The sequence below is a fragment of the Mustela nivalis genome (assembly GCF_964662115.1).
Source record: "Mustela nivalis genome assembly, chromosome: 7".
Classification (NCBI taxonomy): Eukaryota; Metazoa; Chordata; class Mammalia; order Carnivora; family Mustelidae; genus Mustela; species Mustela nivalis.
In genome coordinates, this window is record NC_139026.1 from 89,030,397 (window position 1) to 89,054,176 (window position 23,780).

At 46.2% G+C, this 23,780-nt stretch overlaps 2 protein-coding genes and 2 long non-coding RNA genes across 13 annotated transcripts in view; 2 read left to right on the forward strand and 2 right to left on the reverse strand.

Annotated features, from left to right (window-relative positions):
- Positions 1-3,426, reverse strand: part of BIN2 (bridging integrator 2) — a 30,590-nt gene extending 27,164 nt beyond the window's left edge. For 2 of the 7 annotated variants that reach the window (XM_082741284.1, XM_082741283.1), the window contains exon 1: positions 3,253-3,426. In XM_082741284.1, coding sequence (XP_082597410.1) covers positions 3,253-3,333 — 81 coding nt within the window. In that variant the 5' untranslated portion in view covers positions 3,334-3,426. Of the gene's footprint in view, positions 1-2,993; positions 3,145-3,252 lie in introns of those variants that run through there. The other 5 variants (XM_082741286.1, XM_082741285.1, XM_082741288.1 and 2 more) reach the window with 4 other exon arrangements.
- LOC309869740 lies at positions 1,679-2,237 on the forward strand. The gene is made up of 2 exons (XR_014314339.1): positions 1,679-1,765; positions 2,059-2,237. It is a non-coding gene; the product is annotated as an uncharacterized lncRNA (long non-coding RNA).
- A 2,475-nt stretch (positions 3,427-5,901) lies between the features above and the next one.
- The window catches only part of CELA1 (chymotrypsin like elastase 1), a 19,645-nt gene continuing 1,766 nt past the window's right edge, over positions 5,902-23,780 (reverse strand). The window contains exons 3-8 of one of the 2 annotated variants that reach the window (XM_082741317.1): positions 22,582-22,682; positions 21,117-21,242; positions 19,900-20,036; positions 18,139-18,284; positions 6,813-6,962; positions 5,902-6,054 (exon numbers count right to left, since the gene is read on the reverse strand). In XM_082741317.1, coding sequence (XP_082597443.1) covers positions 6,037-6,054; positions 6,813-6,962; positions 18,139-18,284; positions 19,900-20,036; positions 21,117-21,242; positions 22,582-22,682 — 678 coding nt within the window. In that variant the 3' untranslated portion in view covers positions 5,902-6,036. Of the gene's footprint in view, positions 6,055-6,812; positions 6,963-18,138; positions 18,285-19,857; positions 20,037-21,116; positions 21,243-22,581; positions 22,683-23,780 lie in introns of both variants that reach the window. The other variant, XM_082741316.1, reaches the window with a different exon arrangement.
- Positions 6,001-18,132, forward strand: LOC309869736. Of its 3 annotated transcripts, none has more exons than XR_014314334.1 (4): positions 6,001-6,080; positions 9,730-9,854; positions 13,744-13,860; positions 17,714-18,132. It is a non-coding gene; the product is annotated as an uncharacterized lncRNA (long non-coding RNA). The 3 variants fall into 3 exon arrangements; XR_014314336.1 differs by lacking the exon at positions 6,001-6,080 and adding an exon at positions 7,045-9,507; XR_014314335.1 differs by lacking the exons at positions 6,001-6,080; positions 13,744-13,860 and having other exon boundaries at positions 7,029-9,854.

Genomic DNA, 23,780 nt, shown 5'->3' on the forward strand with positions numbered 1-23,780 from the left:
TTTACCTTTGGGTCACTTGCCGATGAAAGCCCACCCAATGCTGGTCCCTAAAGTTCTACATTAAGAATTTGCCCCCTGGCAGAACAGGAGACATTTAGAGAGAAAGAATAGGAACAGGAGACAAAGTGGATGTGGCAAAATGTGAAAGCTTGGTGAAAGAGGTTGAGAATGTTCCAGGGTTCACTGACCTATTTTAACGTTTATGTACATTGGGGTATGAGGACAAACCTTAAAAAAAGAAATCATTGCAGATATGTTTGGTGGCTACGGTTCTTTACCAGGACCCTCCCCCCATAATCATTTATTATATTTTAGTTTACTCTCTCCACTGGGGAAATTTGAACAGGACCCGGGTAAGATATTATGGAATTTTGTTAAAATTTTTTCCTTAGGCGGGACAACCATACTGTAGTTTATGTGAGAAATCCTCACTTTCAGAATATATGCTAAAGTAAGCTCTTCCTGAAGATGGTCTTAATATACTTAACAGCGTTTTCTGCCACCACTCCCTGCGTTCCAGCTGAGCTGCATTTCTCACTATCCAGCCTCAAAGGATTTCCACACTCCAGGCCTTGCTCTTGCTGGCATTCCTCAGCTCGAATGCTCCCCCCGACCAGTTGCCTGAGGAACTACTAATCAGCCATAATTCCCATCTCAAATTCCACCTCTACTATAAAACCTCCCTGGATTCTCCTCAGTCTTTCTCTCTCCTCTGAATTCCCCCAGAGTGCAGACCTCTCCGATGACTCATTTCACTTTTTTTTTTTTTTGTAATTAGACTGGAAGCCTCTGGCAGGTGAGAGTACCTCTTACTCATCTCTAAATTCCTTCCTGGGTCCAGCCCAGGATCCTGGACAAAGGAATTTTTCTGTAAGTATTGTTGACAGAATCCTCTAGAAGACAAGTTGAATAAAAGTCAGTAGAGGAAAAGACCGACAAAGAGGTGGTAAACAATGCCGCTTCTCAGGGGAGAACTGAGAGATTTGCCACAGAGAAATCACAAACAGATGGTGAAAGCATTCATTTGAAATGTGAAGAAGGATCTTGCTGTAAAAACACAATTCAGTCTCATGTTGAGTCTGGGTGGAAACTGGAAAATAAAACAAAAAGAATGCTTCATCTCCACTGTGTGTGACACTCACTGGACCTTCAACCCCTGGCTCTCCAGAGGAGGCCTGAGAAAAAGGGGTTTCTCCTCCTTTGGCTCCTGAGAGAGCAGCGGAAGGGGGCAGGCACAGATGTCAGCATGGTTTATCTGGAGCCTTGTAAGGACATCGGTCTGGGGTTGGGATCCAAAGGCAGAACACCTGGCCTTCAGTGATAGTTCTGCCATTTGCCAATCGCTTTGAAGTCTCATTTCTTCATTTCTAAAATTGGGCTGTTAATAACATGCTCAAAGTGTTGCAAAGACGAAGTGAGAGCATATCATGAGAGTGCTGGTCTCATAGAGAGAGAGATGGTGTCTTTCTTAATTTCCTGTGCCTCGTCAATCACAGGCGCTTAATATTTGACTCATTTGACTAGGTGACACCTGAGTTACTATATTTACTTAGAATATTACAGCCAACTGCTTATAAAGAAAAATACAACAACTGTAAAGTGTACCAGGGAGTCCTTTCTTTTGATGGTAACTTTCTCTCTCTCTGTCTTGCCTTCAAAAACCTCTCAGGACTCAAGGACTCTGGCAGGCTGAGTTGAGCTCCTTCCCACATTCCAGGCCATTCCCACCCTATCCAAGTGCATCAAGACCTCCAGGGGGCCAGAGGTACTGCTCCAAGTTCAGGGTCTGCCTGCCTTTTTGTTTATGTCTGGGTTCAGGGCATCTTCCTGTTTTCTGCCTTAACCTGCAAGTTCCCTAAGGCAGACAAATGTGAGGGGGCTCTCTGTTTTCTCGGGGTTCAGACCAGGAAGAACAGGTTGTAGCTGGGTGGCTGGTTCTCCCTTTGGGAAGTATTTGCCTCTGAGGTTCGAGGCACCCTCGCCCCCTCTCTCGTTTTGGTATGTCCTTACCACGTCTTATTTCCAAATCACTTAACATCGACTTTCTCATTTTTACAGATGCAGAACCTGAAGCCCAGAGCCGGGACATTATTTATCTAAGGCTTTCGAGTCTAATCTTTGAAAAGGAGAGATTCCCAAGCCAGGGGCACAGTGTTGATGACTGGCTGGATGAGGACAGGAGGTGAAAGAGGGAGGTAAAACCAATTGCTGTGTATTTTTAAAATAACTACTATCCATGAGTTTTTGGTCTTCTGGATTTTTTTTTGTTTTTCCAAATGATAGCGAAGCTGGTCCCTCCTGTTCCTCCACACGGTTTCTAACTAGATCTGCCCACAGGCTCTGATCGCAATCAGATTTTAACTAGACAGCCTTTCAAGACGCTGAAACCACGATCAAGGTGAAGTTAGAGTAAGTCTAGCCACACAAAATCTTTCCTTTTCCTCCACTCTTTCACATGACCCTGGCTTCCTCAAAGACAAAAGGACGTTCATGGACCAGGAGCTGATAGGTTGAGAGCTGGGAGCTTCAGGTTACAAGGGAAGGGCAAACTCTGGACAGGCAGAAATAAGAATGTCATTAAAATGTGTAGAGAGGTGTTACAGGGGGACAGCTTACCTACATGCTAGTGCTGGAGTAGGACCACCCAGAGCTAAACGGAGAACACAATCTAGAAAGAGATGCTCCTTCATCACCCCGGGCTGGGTACTTTCCAACACCAAAGAGATCGCACAGAAGGCAGATACGGGCTACCGCTTACATCAGCTTCAACAACGGGCAGAGGTCAGGCAGGGGTGGGTACAGAGAGAGAACCCTGCAGAACTACTCTAGTCCTTGTGCACTAGGTGGTCCTCGCTGGTAGCACAGCCGGTCACGGCTGCCTTATGAGTTTGCGGAGATTCTCCCTTTCGAACCTTCAATTTCATCATCTGTAAAATACCATCGTCGCTGGATGGCTATGACAAAAACTGCCAACGTTGGTTCCTTTCTCCCACCTGTCCTGGGTCGGCCCGAGCCTTGTTTAGGGTTCTTGAGTTGTCTCCTCGGCGTCCTCCGAGATCGGGTGATTTCCTCCGTTCTCTCAAATCGTTGTATTTTAAGGGAAACTCGGCCCCGGTCCCACTCCTGTTTGCAGGAGAAGCCGGGGACCCATCGGTTCGGCCCAGGCCCCCCGGGGACCCTGTACGCCCCTCTCACGGCATCCGGCTGGCGGGACCGGCGGGTGGGGGGTGGGGTGGGGGGGCGGCCACCTACCTTCTCCTGGGCCCTGCTGAACTTCTTCTGCACCTGCTTGGCGAACAAGCCGGCGGCGCCTCCCGCCTTGCCCTCCGCCATCCTGCCTGCTCCGGGAGGCCTGGCCCGGCGGCCTGTGGTTTTCTGGAGGCCCCCGAGGAGGAAGTGCGGTTCCCGGCATGCCTAGCATCCGGCCGTGGCCGTGGCGGCCCCGCCCCACGTCGCTCGAGACCCCCCGCGGCCGCCCAGGCTCCTCCCGAGGTGGGCTCCCCGCGCAGCCGCGGTGGTCCCGAGGCCCCAGGCCCAGCACCGCTCAGCCCCGGGCTCCAAGGGGGACGTCTGGAGCGGGGGCCATACCTGTTCCGAGGAGGAGGCTGGAAATTTGGGACTGCCCTCAGGTGGTGCTCGCTCAAAACCAGCCTTGAAGCTGTGCCGCCCGGAGGGATGGGAGCACCAGCCCCAAAGAACAGTTTTCTAATGTGGGTCAAGACTCATTCATGCCCGCAGCCAATTCGCCATAAACATCAGCATAAACTGGAACGATGGGGTAGAAAGATTGCGATTTCCGCTTAGCAAGAGTATTGGGAAACGTTTCACTGCATGGCCATGTCTTCGGGGTTGCCGGGTGGAATGCTTGTCTTATTCCAGGTTACTGCTTTTAAGGATGGAAAGCCTCTGCTGTAAGCCTGAACTGGTAGGGACCAAGTGTGGGAAGGCGCAGGACTCCACATCGGGATTTGAAAGGGAGGAACAACTGATGAGCCAGCACTCGAAATGGGGGTCCTTAGGAAAACGGAGGATCTTACTGGAAAACGACAGAGGAGGAGAGAATGGAAACCCGCGCTGGGGAGGGCACACGTCTATAGCGGGATGGACTGGTGCGTGTACTCCATGGAGGCAGAGTGTGAAGACAGGCACAGGCTGGGAAAGTGGGGATGAGGCTGCCCAGATCACACCCGTTGCTCCCACTGGAAGCTGATGGCTTTGAGGGGATAGCTGGAGATTAGGACACTGGGTTGGGAGGTGTCATTTACTTACAGATTTTTACCCTGCTGTAACCTTCCTCCAAGAGGGGAAGAGGGTCAAGATGACTTCCTAAGGAGTGGAGAGGGAAGCTGGAGGCCCTTGTATGCTGTTTCCCAGGCCATTCCCTGAAACAGGCGTACTGCACTCAGGGTCAGCTGTGTGACAGACATGGCTCCGTGTTGAGAAACGAAGGATAAATTAAAAAGAGAGAGAGAGAGACAGATCTCTGACCTCAAGGTACTTTAAGTCTGGAGGTGGAGAGAGGTTGGTAATCAAATGGTTATAATATTATGTGCTTAAGGCATTTATAGAGATGGATACAAAATTGTCAGGTCCTAGGTCGTTGGGATTTATGCTGGATACGAGCTGTGGGGATAGTCTAGAAGGGGCAGAGTGCAGAAAATGGAAAGACTTGATGTTGGATGGGAAGAAGAGTTGAGAAGCCCAGGGGATGATGGTACTGTGGGAAACTGAGAGACGGTCATGATAGTAAGTCTGTAACTAGCAGAAGGGGGCCAACACTTGTGTCACTCTCTGCCGTCCACAGCGTCCTTAGCAATGCAGGCCAGCCACTGCCTCCTAAGAAACCCTCTTCTGTGCCAATCTCTTAGGAACTGAAATCAGTGATCACCAAATCCTGTAGTTTTAAAGCAGGGACAATATTTAGAAGTTAACTAGGTGAGGAAATTAAATCCCAGAAAAAGCTGGTGACTTCCCAGGATTACCCAGTTGCTCAGCATTGGAACCGGGATGGGAATACAGACATCCTGACCCAGCTTTTTACAGTGCAGACGCTGTTCCAGAGGCTTCTGCTGACGTTGCAGCCTACAAAGCCAGGACCGGTCTTAGCCAGTTTCTCCAGTTATGACTTTAACTACCTATTCTCTCTTGTCTGGTCCTCAGGGATCACTATGAACAGCTGCTTCTCATCTACTTTGCCTTCTTTCAGTTCCCTCCTCAGTCTCTTGCAGGCCACTCCAAAAGACTGAGTCCAGGCCAGAATCGGGCAGAATTATCAGCTTCCCAGTTCTCTGTGGTTTATAGAACCTCAGATCCGGTTGTCTATTTTAGTCCCAGCCTTGAAATGCTGACTCACACATAGTTGGAGGCCCTATATTGTTGTCTCTTCTTCCTTTTTGTTCTGCTCAACCTTTCCCTCTCTTTGTCCAGTATCTTCTTTTCTCCTTGTTTCTATTCTTGCCTCCCTCGTCTCCTTTGTAATTTGTCACTTTCTTTGTCAGCTGGTATCTGACCTACCACAGAGTCCTGTATTCCTATCTCTAGTGTATCCTGGAGCACCTGTTCTAGGCACTGAAGGGGGGAATAAAAGAAGGATGAGCCCACAGTCTGCCTGGGAGAATCAGGTGCATTCAGTGACTCACAAACATTTGAAAGCACTCTGTGCCTTTGAATATAGCAAATACACATGGAAGGGAGAGCAGAGGGGCAGATGGATAGATGTGTAGATCTGAAAATAATGCAAAAAGGATAATGTAAAACCACTTCCACTTGGCTTCGTTTGGGACCTGGGAGAGGTGGCGGTAAATGAAAGAACCAGCACAGAAATGTGGTGGCATCAACTGTGGATCCTAGAACTACATTTCCTTTAGAGGGTTCTATCACAGATAAAAAGACTCAGGATGATCGTGTATATTCAGTTTTATTTGCTTTTCTGTATCAGGCTTGCTGGTCTCTCGTGTTCTTTCCTTGGTGGCCTCAAGTGTTACTATGGATCTAAGCGTCCTCCTGGGCAGGATGCCATTAGATTCAGGAAGATGTTCAGTTGGAGGCAATGACCTGAAGGAAAAGTCGATATGCCCACAGTAAGCAACTTCTGCCCACCTCCCTTCTGTTTTCTTCCAGGACTCCTGGTTGAGTGTGGCCCTGTACTGGGTTTCTGGGGGAATTGGGAGATGGGTGGGGAGGAAGGAGATTTCAGTCGTGTCGGGACAATTCACTATTACAGGCACATACCCAGCACTTAGTGGCAAGGACAGGCCTGGAAACAGTTGTTAATGAAAGTTCATGCCACAAGACTCCAGAGTGTGTTTGAAAGTTGGAGGGCATAGGTGGGATGGTGGTGAAGCTCTACCATTAGGTCACTGTGTAGGTAAAGTCTCACCTAACCATCAGGCATTGTCTAGAGTGGTAAAACGTCTTGCTGAAGGGTAGAGCAACTTCTCATATTGTGCTCAGAAAGAACGCCTGGGAGTCAGTGACCCTTCCTTTGCCCAGTGGCTTGGGGGCCCTAGCTGCAGCCATTTTTCTCTTGGCTTTGACGTAGGTCAGCACTGATACGTGCCTGGTTAAGGTCTGCTGTTGTCACCATCTCGACTTAAGTGATAAACACTTTGGTGAAGCCTGGTGGTTGTGTGGAGGGGAACCCAGGACGGCAGCATTATCGAGGGAAAGTGCACCACAGAGGCAAGGGAGAGGAGTAAATGAATGTGGTAAGGAAAATGATGGGCTCCCCTGGCCAGCTTCTGCTGCCCGACCCAGCCAGGGCAGGGATCTTCAGGTGACCCTGTTTCAACCCATCATGTGCAAAGACTCACTTTGTTCATCCAGGAGATGTAAGCAGAGACCCGTGTGAAGACTGTGGGCTTCCTGGAGACATTACAGCCCAGGCTGGACACAAAGCTGGTCACTCCATGGACAGTGTACTTGCCGTTCACCGAGCAATGGAGGGGGCCCCCAGAATCACCCTGCAGGGAGGAGAAGGAAGGGCCTAAAATTCCATTTTTTTAAAAAATAAATATTTATTTATTTATTTGACACAGAGAGAGAGAGAGATCACAAGTAGGCAGAGAGGCAGGCAGAGTGAGAGGAGGAAGCAGGCTCCCTGCTGAGCAGAGAGCCCGATGCGGGACCCTGAGATCATGACCTGAGCCGAAGGCAGTGGCTTAACCCACTGAGCCACCCAGGCGCCCCTAAAACTCCATTTTTAAATCTCTGAACCTTTGCTCCGATTCAAATCCCTCCTTCCTTCACATCTCCACAATGCAGATGAAATCTCTTCTTCCTTGCAGAACAACCGTAGTACCTCTTCCTTTCTTTTGCTGCCCTCATGTCATGTTCTGCCTTGTAGTTTGGTTTCATAATTTGTTTCTACCTGCCACGTCTATCTATGAACTTCTTGAGACAGGAATTGTGTCTTACTGACACATTTCCTCTCCACAAGTCTAGCATAGAACTTTGAACATCGAAAGCTCAATAGCTTTTATTGACTTACATTGAACCTGGGGGGGTGTAGAGTGTTGTAATGATTTTTCATCCCCAGCATTTAGATCAATGGTTCTCATTAGACTTAGTGATTAGACGCAGGGTGGGTAGTCAACACATTAAACTAAACTGGGGTAGGGGAAAAAACCACTGGGGTAAAGAGGAATGAAAGTGACGTATTGGGTAGTGGTTACATGCTCAGGCTTAGAATCGGAGAAAATTGGGTTGATAGAGTATGACCTTGACACTCTCCTCCTTATTCAGCTCCCAGGCTGCCGGTTCTATAATTCCAGACAGAGTGCTCGCTTCGGCAGCACATATGTAATTCCAGACAGAAAATGGAAAGATATTTCTCTGGAAAATCTGACCAGCATACAAAGGAATACCAGACGATACTGCCATTGGAGGTCCCCTGCCGCAGTGGCCTCACTAGATCACTCAACAGACCAATTTACCATGGATGAATCCCACCAAAGTCTCAGAGCTATTGATCAGCTTTTTAGTACTCTCACTCTGAAATTAAGAGCAGATGGTGAAGAAGTACCAAGCATCTGAAGAAAGCCTCTAATGTACCAATGAAGTTCAAAATAAAGAGTTAAAGAAATAAAAAAATGAAGGCAACCAAGATTTGCAGATAAAAGGAAACATGCAGTAAAAAACCATGATTAATATTGCATCCATGATACAAGAACAGCTTGCTAGTAAATTGAACATTCAGAAAACACAGCGTTTGGGAATTATTACTGTGATCATAGAAATGAAAGATCAGAAGGCTTGGAAGAAGGTGCCTGGGTGGCTCAGTGGGTTAAGCCACTGCCTTCAGCTTGGGTCATGGTCTCAGGGTCCTGGGATCAAGTCCCGCATGGGCCTCTCTGCTCAGCAGGGAGCCTGCTTCCCCTGCCCCCTCTTTCTGCCTGCCTCTCTGCCTACTTGTGATCTCTGTCAAATAAAATCTTTAAAAGAAGAAGAAGAAGGAGAAGGAGAAGGAGAAGGAGGAGGAGGCTTGGAAGATAAAGTAGAGCAAACAAAATATAGAGAGACCAGGAAAATAAGAGGACTATCTTAGGAGGTAAGTAGGTGAGTAACAGAAATTCTAGAGAGACTACAACAATGGAGGGGAGGAAATCATCATCCAATTAATATTTTCAGGACCAAAGTTCTGGAGCTTCTAAAATGAGAAAACCCACCAAGTCTCTTTCACAATGAATGCAAATAAACCCACACCAAGACACAAAACACTGAGGTCAAGAGGATAATATAGGTCACTTACAAACTAGTGGACAGTGTAGGGCTGAGTTAGCGGTAAGTGGAGTATATGTTATGCAAATTAAAAAGACAGATATTAACTCCAGGGAAAACCAAGTTCTGCAGGAAATGAAAAGTAATTTTAGAACATAATATGGATGAGAGGTCAGGCATGAAAAAAGAGGTAATTTTGCCATTTGCAAGGACATGGATGGACCTAGAGGGACCTATGCTCAGTGAAACAAGTCAGAGAAAGATAAATTGTGATCTCTCTTCTATGTGAGATCTAAACATAAAATAAAACCAGCTCATAGGTACAGAGGACAGACTGGTGGTAGCCAGAGGTGGAGCGGTGGGGGTGGGGGAAGAAATGCAAAAAAAAAAAAAAACCCCAAACTGCTTCCATTTTTCATGAACTCACTGAAGGATTTGCAACATCAAATAGTGTTTAAGACAAGAAAGAGAAATAGAGGAAAACATGCCTACGGACCCATAATAAAACATATACTTGGGTGTGCCAAGCATGTTTCTGGAAGAACAGAGACAGCTAAGAGCTTCTATTGACTCCATGAAGATATATATAATTCACTTATAAGGTGCTTTTGATCATAAAGCACTCTTCCAGAATGTTCCAACTATTAAAAAATGACAGCAGGCCCAAAATAAAGTCACGTATGCCAAGCTCTACCGAGACTTAATACCTAACCCAACTGTAGCTTCAGCTTCTCCCAGAAATGTGACCTTTAACCAGCCAACCTGGAATTTCTCAGTCAGCACTGGGAGGTAATCTGATAGACCTCTTAGGAGGGCAACCTTGCCTAAAACAAGGCATTCTTTGCTAATAATTTCCTTTTTCCATTCTCTCTTTGCCTTTAACACCCTTTTCTTTCCTATAGCTTAATTAACTTCCTTTCTATTTTCTAGATGAGATGCTATCTGACTCATGAATCATTGAAGCCACTTTGATCTCTAAATTTATTCAGCTGAATTTTTGTTACGTAACAGATTTGCTGGCAGAGACCAGACCAAAGGATACTTCTGACAGCACCGGGGATACCAAGAAACAGGTGTGGGTGGCATTTTGCAAACACTGAATTTACAGTCTTTCTCGCCATTTCCAAGGGCCATGGGTAAGTCCCCTTATTAGTTCCATTATAATAAACTCCCATCAGATCTTTTTTAAAAATGGGCATTTTAAAGTCTTTTATCATTTATGGAGTTACTGTTTTACTCAGATGATTTTACAAAAGCCTCTTGCATGTGTGTGTGGTTTTTTTTTTTTTTTAAGATTTTATTTATTTGACAGGCAAAGATCACAAGTAGGCAGAGATGCAGGCAGAGTGAGAGTGGGGGAAGCAGGCTCCCTGCTGAGCAGAGAGCCCAATTCGGGGCTTGATCCCAGGACCCTGAGATCATGACTGAGATGAAGACAGAGGCTTTAACTCACTGAGCCACCCAGGTGCCCTGCAGATGTGTTTTATCTTCAGAGAAATTCATGGAAAAGAATCTGGCAAGTACTCTGTAGAGTTCAGATTTCTGATACTTTCAGATCAAGCAACTGAAATGGCTGAAAATTTCCAGGACTGATGGAAGAAATGGATTCAAGTAGGACGAATATTAATTTCATGGGCCTGTGTGAATTGAGGTGGATAATTATAATTTGTCTGACTTCTTGTTTAAAACATGGCTGGTTCTCCAATGTTTTGTTTTTTCCAGATTTTAGGAAACTTTTTCTTCTTCTCTCTTCAGCTATCAACAATTTGTGAGCTATATCTTTGGAACCAAGATAAAACATTTGCTTTTTCTCCCTACCTGATCTCTCCAGAGTTCAAAAACTCTCGAGTATTCTTTTTGTGACAATATATAGTTGACCCCTGAACAACATGGGGGTTAGGGACACTGACCGCCTCTCCCTGCATAATTAAAAATGCCCTTGTAACTTTTTACTCCTCGAAAATGTAACTCCTCGAAAATGTAACTAGGGTGGCTCAGTGGGTTAAGCAGCTGCCTTCAGCTCAGGCCATGATCCTAGGCTCTGGGTTTGAGTCCTGCATGGGGCTCCCTGCTCACGGGGAGCTTGCTTCTCCTTCTCCCTCTGCTGCTTCCCCTGTTTGTGCCCTCTTTCTCTCTCCCTGACAAATAAATAAATAAAACTTAAAAAAAAACAAGAGAGAGAAAATGTAACTATTAGTTGCCTACCACTGACCAAAAGCCTTACTGATAATATAAATAGTCAATTAACACATATCTTATTTTATATGTGTTCTATACTGTATTCTTATAGTAAAGTAACCTAGATAAAAGAAAATGTTATTTAAAATTCACAAGGAAGAGAACACACTCTTATTGTTCTCTATTTTTACAGAAAAAGATCCCCATATAAGTGGACTCACACAGTTCAAACCCATGTTGTTCCGGGGGAACTGCAGTTAGTTATTTACAGCCATTCAGTGAGAATCTGATCTCCTTGTATAACAAGACGCATTGGAAACACTGGTTATGTTACAAAAGCTCTGATTAGAATATCGTATTTGAGAAAGTTGTGCATAGACTCGGATATGACCAGACAGTTTCAAGGAACTAAGGTTGACTTTACAGACCCAATAAAGCCTCGTGGAAAGACTGACCTGGTACTTTGCTTACAAGGTTCCAGCAAAGCAGTCTTAAAAAGACCTTACAACGAAACTAATAGTATACTGTCTGTTAATTAACTAGATCCAAATAAAGTTAAAATAAAGACTTTTAAAAAGACCTTATGTGGTCAATCACTATTCTTGCTGCACATGTGTAAAGAATCAGGCAAAGTTTAAGGCAAATAAATTAGTTTTACTATAAAAAATGAAGGTAATTGTAGAGAGAAGAAATTATGTTTACACTTTCATGTGTATTAGATTCTAATCCCGTTCGTTGTCTTTGAGGTTCTATTATATGCCCGTAAATTGGACTGGATCCCGAATTCTTCTAGTTTCCTAAAAAATCTGGCTATGACTCTTCAAACTAACACTTTGAATTTTCTCTCACTCTTCTGATTTAGAATCAATAAGAACAAAGACTGCCCTTGAATCTCCTTGGAAGGGAGGACACCAGGTCCTCCTCACCACCCAGAGGGCAGCCAGACTCCAGGGACTTAAATTTGGAGAGAAGGCCCCACCTGGTAGCTGGACCCACACAAATGTTAGAGACCTCCCAGTCAAAGTGACCAGGGACAGAGTAGCTGACATCGCAGTAGACTGCTTCCTCCCAAGCCGCCAGATGAAGTCTTCATACTTTAACAAAATAGGAAGCCTTTTCTTCTTCCTTTTCTTTCCTTTACTCTGGTGCTGGCCTGGAAAGCTAACACCATCATCCACATTTCCTGGGTCATGGACAAGGTGTGGAGGTGGGTAATGCCTGGAACTTAGAACAACCTTTTACTAAGAGGCTAAGAAAGGACCTAACTGTACCGTGGCTTGAATGGGCAAATGCAACAATCCCTGGGAATGCCTCTACCTAACAGGAGCACCTGCTCAAGGAGTGGTTTGTACCCTGAGAGAATTTGTCTTTATCCATGGTTGCTATCACCCTCCCTGGGTCTACAAAGGACTAGATAGCTGGTACACAGCCAGGAAGTGCCTTTTAGGCTATCCAAGTGTGCCAGCCGCTCTCCACAGATGAACAGCTCCCCTGGATTTACATCATTGAGTTGGAGGAAGAACTGTGTTAGAAAGGAGTCATTGATATTCATGACGTGGATTCACTTCCTTCGATAGGGCCCACCCCTCCCTGGGTAGGAGTAGAGGTACATCAGAATCTGATCAGAAACCTTTCCTTAACTCTGGAAGATATGGTAGAATCCAGTGCCAAGACAAGAGCTCTGACACCAAGATCCTTAGACAGACTCCGGCCAATGCTGTTCTCAATGGTAGGGTAGTCCTTAATTATACTTAACTGAGCAAGGTGATGTCCGTGCTATGGTCAACACCAGTGCTGGACCTGCATTAACACTTCTGGAGGAGTTGAGACTCACTCACATAAGATCACCGAGCAAGGGGCGCCTGGGTGGCTCAGTGGGTTAAAGCCTCTGCTTTCGGCTCGGGTCATGATCCCAAGGTCCTGGGATCGAGCCCCACATCGGGCTCTCTGCTCAGCAGGGAGCCTGCTTCCTCTTCTCTCTCTGCCTGCCTCTCTGCCTACTTGTGATCTCTGTCTGTCAAATAAATAAATAAAATCTTAAAAAAAAAAAAAAAAAAAAAGATCACCGAGCAAGCCACTTGGCTTGAAAGGGTGTCTCCTACGGTGGGGTCTCTCTTAGACTTCTTTGATTTTGATTGGTTTGGGTGTTGCAGACCAGGGCTCCAAAGTGCATTCCAAACGTCAGGAATTAATCCTGTTTAGAGTAATCATCATAGTCTCCCTGGTCCATTGTTACCCTCTCAACAGCTCCAAATGCACGTTCAGAGCCACTGACCACCTAGCAAAGGATTGCCCCAAACCAGAAACACCAAAAAAGGAATGAAGAGAATGGGCAATGTAAAGACCGTGAATCTGATGTCACGTGGCCTGTGATTATCATAGAGGTTAAGCCAAAAAACCCTCCTGACCTGTGAATAGCACAAAAAGGATCAACAAAATTTCACAAAAGAAGCTGTGAGAACGTTAGAGCAGGAGCTGAGAGAAGCGCTAATGCCTTATGTTTCCATTGGACCTCAAAGTTAAGCTGAGAATCTGATCAAAAGTGAGGGATTTTTTTTTAAAGGAGAAGCAAGCTTTTTTGTTTGTTTGTTTTTGTTTTTGTTTTTGTAAGATTTACTTACTCATTTCAGAGAGAGAGAGAAAATCTCAAGTGGACACAGGTGGGACTTGATCCCCTGCCTTCAAGATCACAACCATGATATCATGATCTGAGTCTAAACCAAGTCGCTCAACGGACTGTCCCACACAGGAGCCCCTCTTCCACCCAAATTCTAGGAGGGGTTTGAGAATATCTCCGGACTAGAGGAATGGAAGGTAATTAAATTGTCTGTAATACTATTGTCTTAGGCTAATTGAACTAAAAAGAAACACTGGCCCTCGAGAGCTGGAAGGAGTGGCTGAGGATTTGAGGGTAGAAGGAAGAGCTAGGAAAGAGCTCAGTGCGAATGAATGGATTGACTTGACGTGAGAAGGGCTCGGTGAACCCCGCCTGAGATGAAGGGCTGGGACCCAGCAGTCTGAAAACCCAGAAGACACGGTCTTGGAAAAACTGCAGTGGGAAAGGCCTTGGATACCCAACTGCTTCAGAGAATTGTCAAATTGGAACCACTGTCAGAAGAAAAGTATTCTGCTTTGTTGGAGTTCCAGACACTGAGGGAGCAGAGGGAAAGTGAATTAATCCAGAAAGGTTAAACCTTAGGGTAAAGGGGGAAGCTAGCCAGTAGGGACCTAGCAGAGACTGCCTTGTGTATCAGGCTCTGTGTGTAGGGCTCCCACCATGCAGGAGACTGGGCAAACTGGGAGGAGCTGGTCGCCTTGCTTCCATGGTTCTAAGTGCTCACCAGAAATCTTTGCTCATTTGATTCTATCATTTCAGTCAGCCTGCCAGCCTCCTGCTGGCTTCTCTTCTTCCACCCAGCACAGACCTTGACTTTGGTCTGCATTCTTGTCCTTTGGCTCCGGTTAAGGCAGGAAAGCCCAGCTCTGGGATTAACCCACCCCCTGCAACTGAGTCTCGAGTCAAAGGGAGTGAATCCTATACTCAGTCATTGCATGGTCTCCAACCTCACCCTATCAGGAACATCTCGGAGGATCATTGTCCCACTTGCTTTAATTAATTCAGACCATACAACACTTGTTCTTTCATTCTCAGCATTCAAACTGACTCCTAGTTTGTAAGTAAATGGAAAAAGCAATACAGAACACCCGCCGTCCTCCAGCCACCCAGCTTACACGCTCTTTCAGATAGTGCACATTTTGGTACTTTGCTGACTCCCTTCCTGCTCCGGCTGCACCTGACCCTTGGTTCCATCTCTCCTCCTCTGGGATCTTGTGCCATCCACTCCTTCCTCTTTCTGACCCTACAAGATCCTTTCCTCTCTCCCTATTAACCCACTCAGTGGTACTACAGTCACCCGCTTTGTGACCGGGCATCCTCCTGAAAGCTACCAGATATTTTTTGGTCCCTTTGTTTCATCCAAGATTCTTGAAAGGGATTCTCCATTCCTTAGTTTCTCATTGCCTCTTCCATTTCTTACCTTTAGTAAAGCTTCTCCCCCTCGTCTCTCTTGACACTGTTCTTGCCACAGTTACTGGTGACCCACCAACTGCCCAAGTGGGCCCTTCCAGTTATCTCCTGTGACTCCTGGATGCACTGTATACTGTGTAGGACACATCAGTACTTCCCGAGATTCTGGAAAACCCTTATGATCTCTAATCCCTTTCTAGTTTTATGGGTTCTCTGTCCTCTACCTACCCCTGAAACGCTCAAGTATTCATGTTATCACAGTTCTTTCCTCAACTCACTGTTCTTTTCTCATTCTACAAATTCTTGGGGGTGTTTGGGTGGCTCAGTCATTAGGCATCTGTCTTTGGATTGGGTCATGATCCTGGGGTCCTGGGATTGAGTCCTCCATGGGACTCCCTGCTCGGCAGGAAGCTTGCTTCTCCCTCTCCCACTCCCCTTGCTGTGTCTCTGTCAAATTAATAAATAAAACCTTTAAAAAAAAAAATTCTCCCCTGTGGGATGGGGGTGGGTTGGGATCCAGGGGTGGATCTTGCCTGCTGTATCTCTCGTCTGGCTCTCCCCGAAAGTTCTACTTCCTTATATCTAATTACTCACTGGGTAATTATACCTGAATGCCCCACTGGGATTTTAGAATAAACTTGTTAGAACCAAATTCATCACCTTCTACATTCTATAAACCTTCTCTCAATGGAGGTAGCAAAACACTTCCCAGGTCACTTAAACCAGATGCGTAAAAGTCATTCCAGATCCTACTTCTTTCTGCTTTCTCTCTGCTGCCCTAGTTCAAGCCCTCAAATCTATTGCCTAGATAATTACAACAGTCTCCTAACCTGTCTCTTGGTCAACCTCACCTTCTTTCAAGCAAGCTTACTTTGTCATCAGATGATGCCTCTAAAAGGCAAATCTGATCACTCTATTCTCCTGTTCATAACTCTTGTGTGGTTTCTCAGGCTAAGAGATAAAGTTCATGAGCCAAAGCATATGATGGAGGTTCAGGGCAGGCTGCCCCCAAATATACCACTTTGGGATATTGGTTATTTTGAATATCCTTCTTATGAAGGATAAGAAGCATAAGAAGGATATTCTAGCCCTACTTTGTTCCTCTGAAAGCAGAAAATAAACATGCCATGTGAAAGGTATCCTTCTTGTAAGGAGACATCTTTACCACCAGAGATAGGGTATTTAGGGCTGTATAACAAACGCTATTGCCTCACTCTGTTGCTCCTTCACTCATTTACCCCAAGCCCGAACTTCTTTGTCATGTCAATTCTTCACAAATTTATTTCTTTGTCTAAAAGGTCTTTGCCTTTGAGTGTCATATTTTTATGAGCTTCTGCATGTATAAAATTAAATCTGTTTTTCTCATGTTAATCTGTCTTACACCAATTTAATTATTAGATGAGCCAAAGAACCTAGAAGGGAAGAAGGGAAAAATTTTCTTCCCCTGCACATGGCCTTTGCAGCCCTAAGTCAAGAGGCTCCTACTGGCCCTTAGCATCATCTCCTGACATTCTCTGATAGGTTAATAGTTTATGTTCTAGTCCAGACATCAGCAAACTTTTTCTATAAAGGGCCAAATAATAAGTATTTTAGATTTTGCAGACTATAGAGTCTCTGTTGCAACTATCCAACTCTATGAAAGGAGCCATGGACAATATACAAGTAAGCAAGTATGGCTGTATTCTTTCCAACTTAATGCTTTTTCATGAACATTGGAATTTTATATTTTTCATATGTCATGACATTTTTTTTTTAAAAAAAGATTTTATTTACTTATTTGACAGAGATATAAACAGAGCACAAACAGGCAGAGCAGCAGGCAGAGGGAAAGGGAGACGCTGGCTCTCTGCTGAGCAGGGAGCCCGATGTGGGGCTCAATCCCAGGACTCTGGGATTGTGACCTGAGCTGAAGGCAGAGGCTTAATGGACTGAGCCACCCATTTTGATTTAAGTTTTAAATCTTTTTAAAATTTATTTCCAACCATTTAAAAATGTAAAAATCAGGGTGCCTGGGTGGCTCAGTCTGTCAAGCAGCCACTCTTGGTTTGGGCTCAGGTCATGATCTCAGGGTGGTAAGATCAAGTACCACGTCTTGCTCCTCACTGAGCTTAGAATCAGCTTGAGATTCTCTTTCCTTCTGCTGCTCCTCCCATTTGAGCTCTCTATTTCTCTCTCTCAAAATAAATAAACAAATCTTAAAAAACAACTTAAGAAATGTAAAAATCATTCTTAGCTCATAGACTGTAGAGAAACGGGCAGCAGGATTTGGAAGTTTGTGGGCTCTGACCTCTGCTCTAGCTGTAGGGAACGCCCTGTAATTCTGTAAGAGTTCTAGGTGGTTTCTTGGCCCAGGCCCTCATTCCTGTTGGTCTTTCTGAATAGCTTTTCCCCTATTGCCTGGCTTTCTCCCACATAAGCATCAGAAATCCATTACAGATTCCAAGTCTTTTTTTACCCCCAAAGGTACAAGTAAGTCCCTATCTTTGAGTCTCTTATATTGCCCTCTGCATTTTTTTTTTTAAATCACACTTACCCACATTGTTTGACAATGTCCTATCACATGACTGCTACTGCCCTTCCTCCACTAACCCCTCAGTTTGAGTCATCTTTGTATCCCTCACACTTAGCACTGTGACTGGCATTTAATAGGAAATCAAGAACATTTGTTGAACCGCATTAAGAAATCTGTAAGATGGTATATTGCTGACTGACCCTGTCTAAATAGAAGAGTCTAAGTATTATATATATAAATGATTATGACACTATTTTCTGCACTTTCTCCTGCCATAGTCACCTGTCTCTCCTCCTCGAAATACTACTGAGGTAAAGGCGTGGTGATGGAGATCTGGGGTTGACGGGAAGAGAGCTTCCTCACACACAGTTGCAATGACCACTCTGGGGCTGTGAAAAGTCTAGGCGGTTGACAGCTTCTGAGGACCACACACATACACCAACACACAGATGCTGGGCCACCCACCAGGAAGGTCAGGGCATCAGGCATGATGACTTCTAGGGTTCCTTTCAACTCTGAGATTCTGAGAGACTAGAGTTCCTAGCACAGACTCATTCTCCCTCAGACGCCAGAGTGGCAAGTCTGGTCCGCATGTGGGGGTGGGAGTAGGTGTGGAAAAGGGCATGAGGAAATGGTGGGGGATGGGAGGCGGAGAGGGGAGGGACCTCGTGTGGTTTTTCTGACATTTCCAGCATGTATTCACCTGGCATCCAGAGCGAACTCCGTCTCCTCCCGCGCACACCATGGTTTTCTTCACGGTGGAGCCCCAGTAGGAGGAGCTGGAGCAGGTGGCGTAGTCCACAGTGGGCAGGTAAGCCTGCTGCAGGCTCTGGGCCAGCTGCCCATTGGCTGAACAGGACACACAGAGTTGGAGGTCAGCCCCACACGCTCTCCAGGGGGAGAACCCTTCCGTACCCTGCCCGACCATCCCAAGCTCTGATGGAAGCTCAACTCAGGGCAAGCTCCTTCTCTCTGTGCCTCCCATGCCATGGCTCCTCCCCCATCCCTTCTTTCTGTGGAAGCTACAGGCCCCTCCCTGCAGGGGTCATCCTCGTCATTGTTCCCCAGCTCCAGACCACTAACCTCCAATCTCCTACTCCTGCTTTAAAAAAGGAAAAAAAAAAAAGGGGGTGCCTGAGTGGCTCAGTTGTTAAGCGTCTGCCTTCTGCTCAGTTTCTGATTCCCAGGGTCCTGGGTTCAAACCCCACATTAGGCTCCCTTCTCCCTCTCCCACTCCCCCTGCTTGTGTTCCCTCTCTTGTTGTGTCTCTCTCTGTCAAATAAATAAAATCTTAAAAAAAAAAAAATTAAAGCGACCAAAATGGTCTTATTTGTGGATGACTCTCCTGCTTTCACCTTGCATAGCCAACCGTACTAAGCAGAACTGGGACTGTACACCCTTATTTTCATTTCACAAGAGCTTGGTGCAGTTTTCCTTTATCTGGCTCTTTTGACTTTCCAAAGCCTTGGCACCTACATTATTTCTTTGTATCCTTATAGCAACCCCTTCCTTTTATAGATCAGGAGGCTGAACCACAACAACATTAAGTCAAGTAAGAGCAGCTGCATTAGAAGCCTCTCTCTCTCTCTCTCTTAGCTCCAGGTTCTCCCAGTAGACTAGTCACCTCTCTTTCAGAGCTCAAACACTGCGCATGGCTGACAGACTTCAGTCAGGCCTAATGGCTCTGCCCTTCTTGACCATCTCTGCTCATAGCCCTCCTGCCTTTCCATGTTGTCTGGGTGGCATTCCCTACCAGAAATCTTCCCATGGTGATCGGAAGAGAGCTGAGGCCTCTTCTGCCTTCACTTCTCTGGACCTCCAGCTACCTCTGGTTTACTGACTCCAACCCACAGCCCAGTGACTATCTATGGTGGTAGCAGATGGTGTAATGACCACCAAAATGGGAGCCAGGATACCTGGCCCCAGCTAACTAGTTACTAACTAGTCATGTGATCTTACACAAGGTTTTTACTTTTGTTGGGCCTTAGTTTCCTCATGTATAAAATGAGAGGCGGGGTGGTTCAGTTGGTTCAGCATCGACTTTTGATTTCCATTCAGGTTGTAATCTCAGGAGCCTGAGACTGAGCCCCATGATGGGGCTCCGTGCTCAGTGGGGAGTCTGCTTGAGACTTTTTAGCTCTCCCTCTGCCCCCCACAACATGCTCCCTTGTGTGCGCTCTCTCAAATAAATAAAATCTTTTAAAATAAAATAAAATTAAATGAGAGGCAGATACAAAATATTCTCTGAGGCAAGGTTTTTTTGTTGTTGCTATTTTTTAGTTATCAGTCTATGTGACTTGACCATTCTGTGGTCTGTTCTTAGCTTGATTTCATCGACCAGTTATTTTATCTCTGGTTCCTTGATTCTGGCTATAAACACCTAGGACCACCGAAAAATGTGCCCAGAAGCTCTGCTACCTACTCAAGACCCATGAGGTAGATGGTGCCCGTGCAGGTGACTTACTCTTGGTCCTGCCCCAGCCTGTGATGTAGCAGGGGCTGTTGTTGGCCAGGACGGTTCCCTCCGGTGGCAGAACACCCAGCTGGACGTAGCTGTTGAGGGTAACTTTCTGGGCCAGGCGCAGCAGGGCAATGTCATAACTGTGGGAACAAAGGAGCCAGCTCAGCCTTTCTTCAGGTCAAAATAGGGGCTGGCCCTCACTAAGCTTTTGTGTCCCCACAGAGTCAGAAACAGCTATAGGGGCACCTGGGTGGCTCAGTTGCTTAAGCATCTATCTTCAGCTCAGTCATGATCCTGGGGTCCTGGCATCAAGTCCTGCATCAGGCTCCCTGCTCAGCGAGGAATCTGCTTCTCCCTCTGCCCCTCCCCCACATTTGTGCTTGCTTTCTCAAATAAATAAATAAATAAAATCTTAAAAAAAAAAAAAAAAAAAAAGAACAATTTTGGGCCACCTGGGTGGCTCAGTTCTTTAAATGTCCAACTCTTGATTTTGGATTAGGTCATGATCTCACAGTTGTGAGATCGAGCCCCACATGGGGCTCTGTGCTCAGTGGGGAGTCTGCTTGAGATTTTCTCTTCCTCTCTTTCCCCTACTCGTGATCTCAATCTCTCTAAATAAATAAATCAAATGAATAACTTTTTAAAGGAAAAAAAGGAAAAGAAGAACGATTTTGAAGGAGGAAGGGACTGACTTGCTGGGGCTCAAACTTGACAGTTGGACAGGAGGATATTCCTTGTTTAACAGCAGCACCTGCTGGTGAGGTCTTGGTGTTGTAGTCTAGCTGGGACCTCTGCAATCCAGGGGAGTGGAGCTTACATCTTTCAGTTATGAAGGGGGATCAGAAAGGAGCAGAGTGGTATGATCTTGGTAGCAGAGAAGAATTCTCAAAGAAGAAAGATGAGGAGCATCTGGGTGGCTCAGTCGTTAAGTGGATGCCTTCAGCTCAGGTCTTGATCCCAGGATCCTGGGATCAAGTCCCACATCGGGCTCCCTGCTCAGTGGGGAACCTGCTTCTCCCTCTCTCTCCACTGATCCTTCTGCTTCTGCTCTCTCACTCGAGCGCTCTCTCTCTCTCTCAAATAAATAAATAAAGTCTTAAAATAAAAGTTCCCAAGCCTTCTAAAATCCAAATTCTCAGAATCCTTTTGGATGAACCTGAGGGACGCCCAGACCCTGTTGCTGGCCAATTAGCCCGAGGCCAGCCCAACCTTGGCCCTACCCGGCAGCCACATTATTGCTGTTCCAGGATGGATGTACCACGATCTTCTGCACACTCACAGGCTGCTCCGTGCCGTCGTTCTGGTTCAGGTTGTGTTCTCCAGCCACCACGCGGAAGGTCATTGCTCTGGAGTGACAGAAGAGAAGGAAACCCTGAGGGATCCAGGGGGCTCTTTCCCCTCAGAGAGAAGCTGGGAAACCATCTCTCATCCTATCTTTAGTACAGGAAGCCATCTTAACTGGCCCAGGCAGAGGACAGACAAAGACCCTAGAAGATGAGGAAGTAATAAGCTCTCTCCTTTTCTTTCTTTTTTTTTTTTTTAAAGATTTTATTTATTTATTTGACAGACAGAGATCACAGGTAGGCAGAGAGGCAAGCAGAGAGAGAGGAAGAAGCAGGCTCCCTGCTGAGCAGAGAGCCCGATGCGGGGCTCGATCCCAGGACCCTGGGATCATGACCTGAGCCGAAGGCAGAGGCTTTAACCTACTGAGCCACCCAGGCGCCCCAAGCTCTCTCCTTTTCTAATTTACTAACTTGGGGGCAGTGACAAAAACTACCATCAACTTCATTGCCCAGTTTAATGAAGCTAAAATTCACAGACTGAAAATATCATAACCTGGGAGAGGGGTGATGGGCACAGATGATCTAATGGCTCTCAGCCCACAGAGGGATTTGAGGGAGGTTACAAACCAATAGTTCTTAAAGCATGACCCCTGGACCAGCAGCATCAGTATAACTTGGAAACTTGTTAGAAATGCCAATTATCAGGTTCAGTTTGAACCCACTAAGGCAGAAGCTCTGCTGGGCAGGACCCAGCAATCTGTGCCTTCTGGGTGATTCTGATTCATGCTCAGATTTGAAAAACAATGGCTCAAGACAAATATGGGTGGGGGGGGGAGATTACCAGCCAGATGTTGACCAGGCATTGAGATATTCACCTACTTAATCCTCCCAATAACTCTTAAGAAGTAGGTATTTTTACCCCGTGTTAGAAGTAAGAAAATGAGGGGCGCCTGGGTGGCTCAGTGGGTTGGGCCGCTGCCTTCGGCTCGGGTCATGATCTCAGGGTCCTGGGATCGAGTCCCGCATCGGGCTCTCTGCTCAGCAGGGAGCCTGCTTCCCTCTCTCTCTCTCTACCTGCCTCTCCATCTGCTAGTGATTTCTCTCTGTCAAATAAATAAATAAAACCTTTAAAAAAAAAAAAAAGAAGTAAGAAAATGAAAACTTAGAAAAGCTAAGCAAGCCATCCAAGGTCACAAAGGTGGAAGAAGGTGGACTGGGATTTGAACTTAGGCTTGCCTGATGCCAAAAATCTTTACTTTTCACTATATCCTACAGCCTCCCTGCAGGCCCCCAACACTCCATTAGAGTATTGCCCCGAGTGCTAAAAGACACATATTCCTCCAGAAAGGCCAGACTTCTCCCCTTCCAAGGGCTCAGCAGAGCTGGGTTTTGTTTTTCTCACCTGTCCACGCAGTGAGCAGCCGTCATCACCCAGTTCTGTTTGATGAGGGTCCCTCCACAGGTGTGGTACCATCTGCCCCCAGACAGGTACTGGAGGGAAATCTAGAAGGGGAGGGGAGAAAAGAGGAAGAGGGTGGTGTTTCTTAAAAGGCTCTGCCCCAGGGGTGCCTGGGTGGTTCAGTGGTTTCAGCCTCTGCCTTCAGCTCAGGTCATGATCTCAGGGTCCTGGGATCAAGCCCTGAATCGGGCTCCCTGCTCAGTGGGGAGCCTGCTTCTCCCTCTTTCTCTGACTGCCTCTGTGCCTACTTGTGATCTCTCTCTCTCTCTGTGTCAAATAAATAAATAAAATATTAAAAAAAAAAAAAAAAGGCTCTGCCCCAAACAACCTGTTACACTTCCTTCAATTCCTGTCATCCTTCAAAATCTTCTCCAACTTTGTGGGCTAGAGATGGCCAGTGGGTTTCATTGGTCCTGTCCATTGCTACTGATCTGTTGCTGGAGGCTCCCTGGGGTGATGGTGAGAAGGAGTGTGCAGATGGCCTTGGGATCAGCAGCAAAGAGTGCTCCATTGTTGGGTGATGCTTGCTTTGTCCGTGGGCAGGGGGAGGAAAGACACACAAATCGTGTATTTGACATCACTAACCTGGGTTGTTGCAAAGGGCCATGAACTTGGTCGTTACCTTCATTTCCTCTTGGTAGGAAATGTGGCCATGGAATTGCTCCATCACCTAACCCTCTGGCTCAGGTCTCCAGAGCCCCCTCCAAGGTCTCCCAGACATAACCTGTCCCCATCTCTCAGGGAATACTCAGAAGGACCGTTGGAAAACTCACATCGTCTTCAGCAGCTCCCATATTCCAAAACAACCCTACTTCTGAAAATTGGGCTCCAAACTGTCGTGAACTGAATTTCATTCTTTCTTTCTTTCTTTTTTAAGATTCTATTCATTTATTTGACAGGCAGAGGTCACAAGTAGGCAGAGAGGCATGCAGATAGAGAGGGGGAAGCAGGCTTCCCGCTGAGCAGAGAGCTGAGTTATGGGAGCTCCTTTTGAAGCAGAGGCAGAGGCTTAAACCACTGAGCCACCCAAGTGCCCCCTGAATTTCATTCTAAGTGTTGTGATTCCTCTGAAAGTGTGGCCCTTTCCCAGTTAATGTGCTAGGTTTACACATTTAGAATTGCTTAAATCAAAGCCCTGTTAC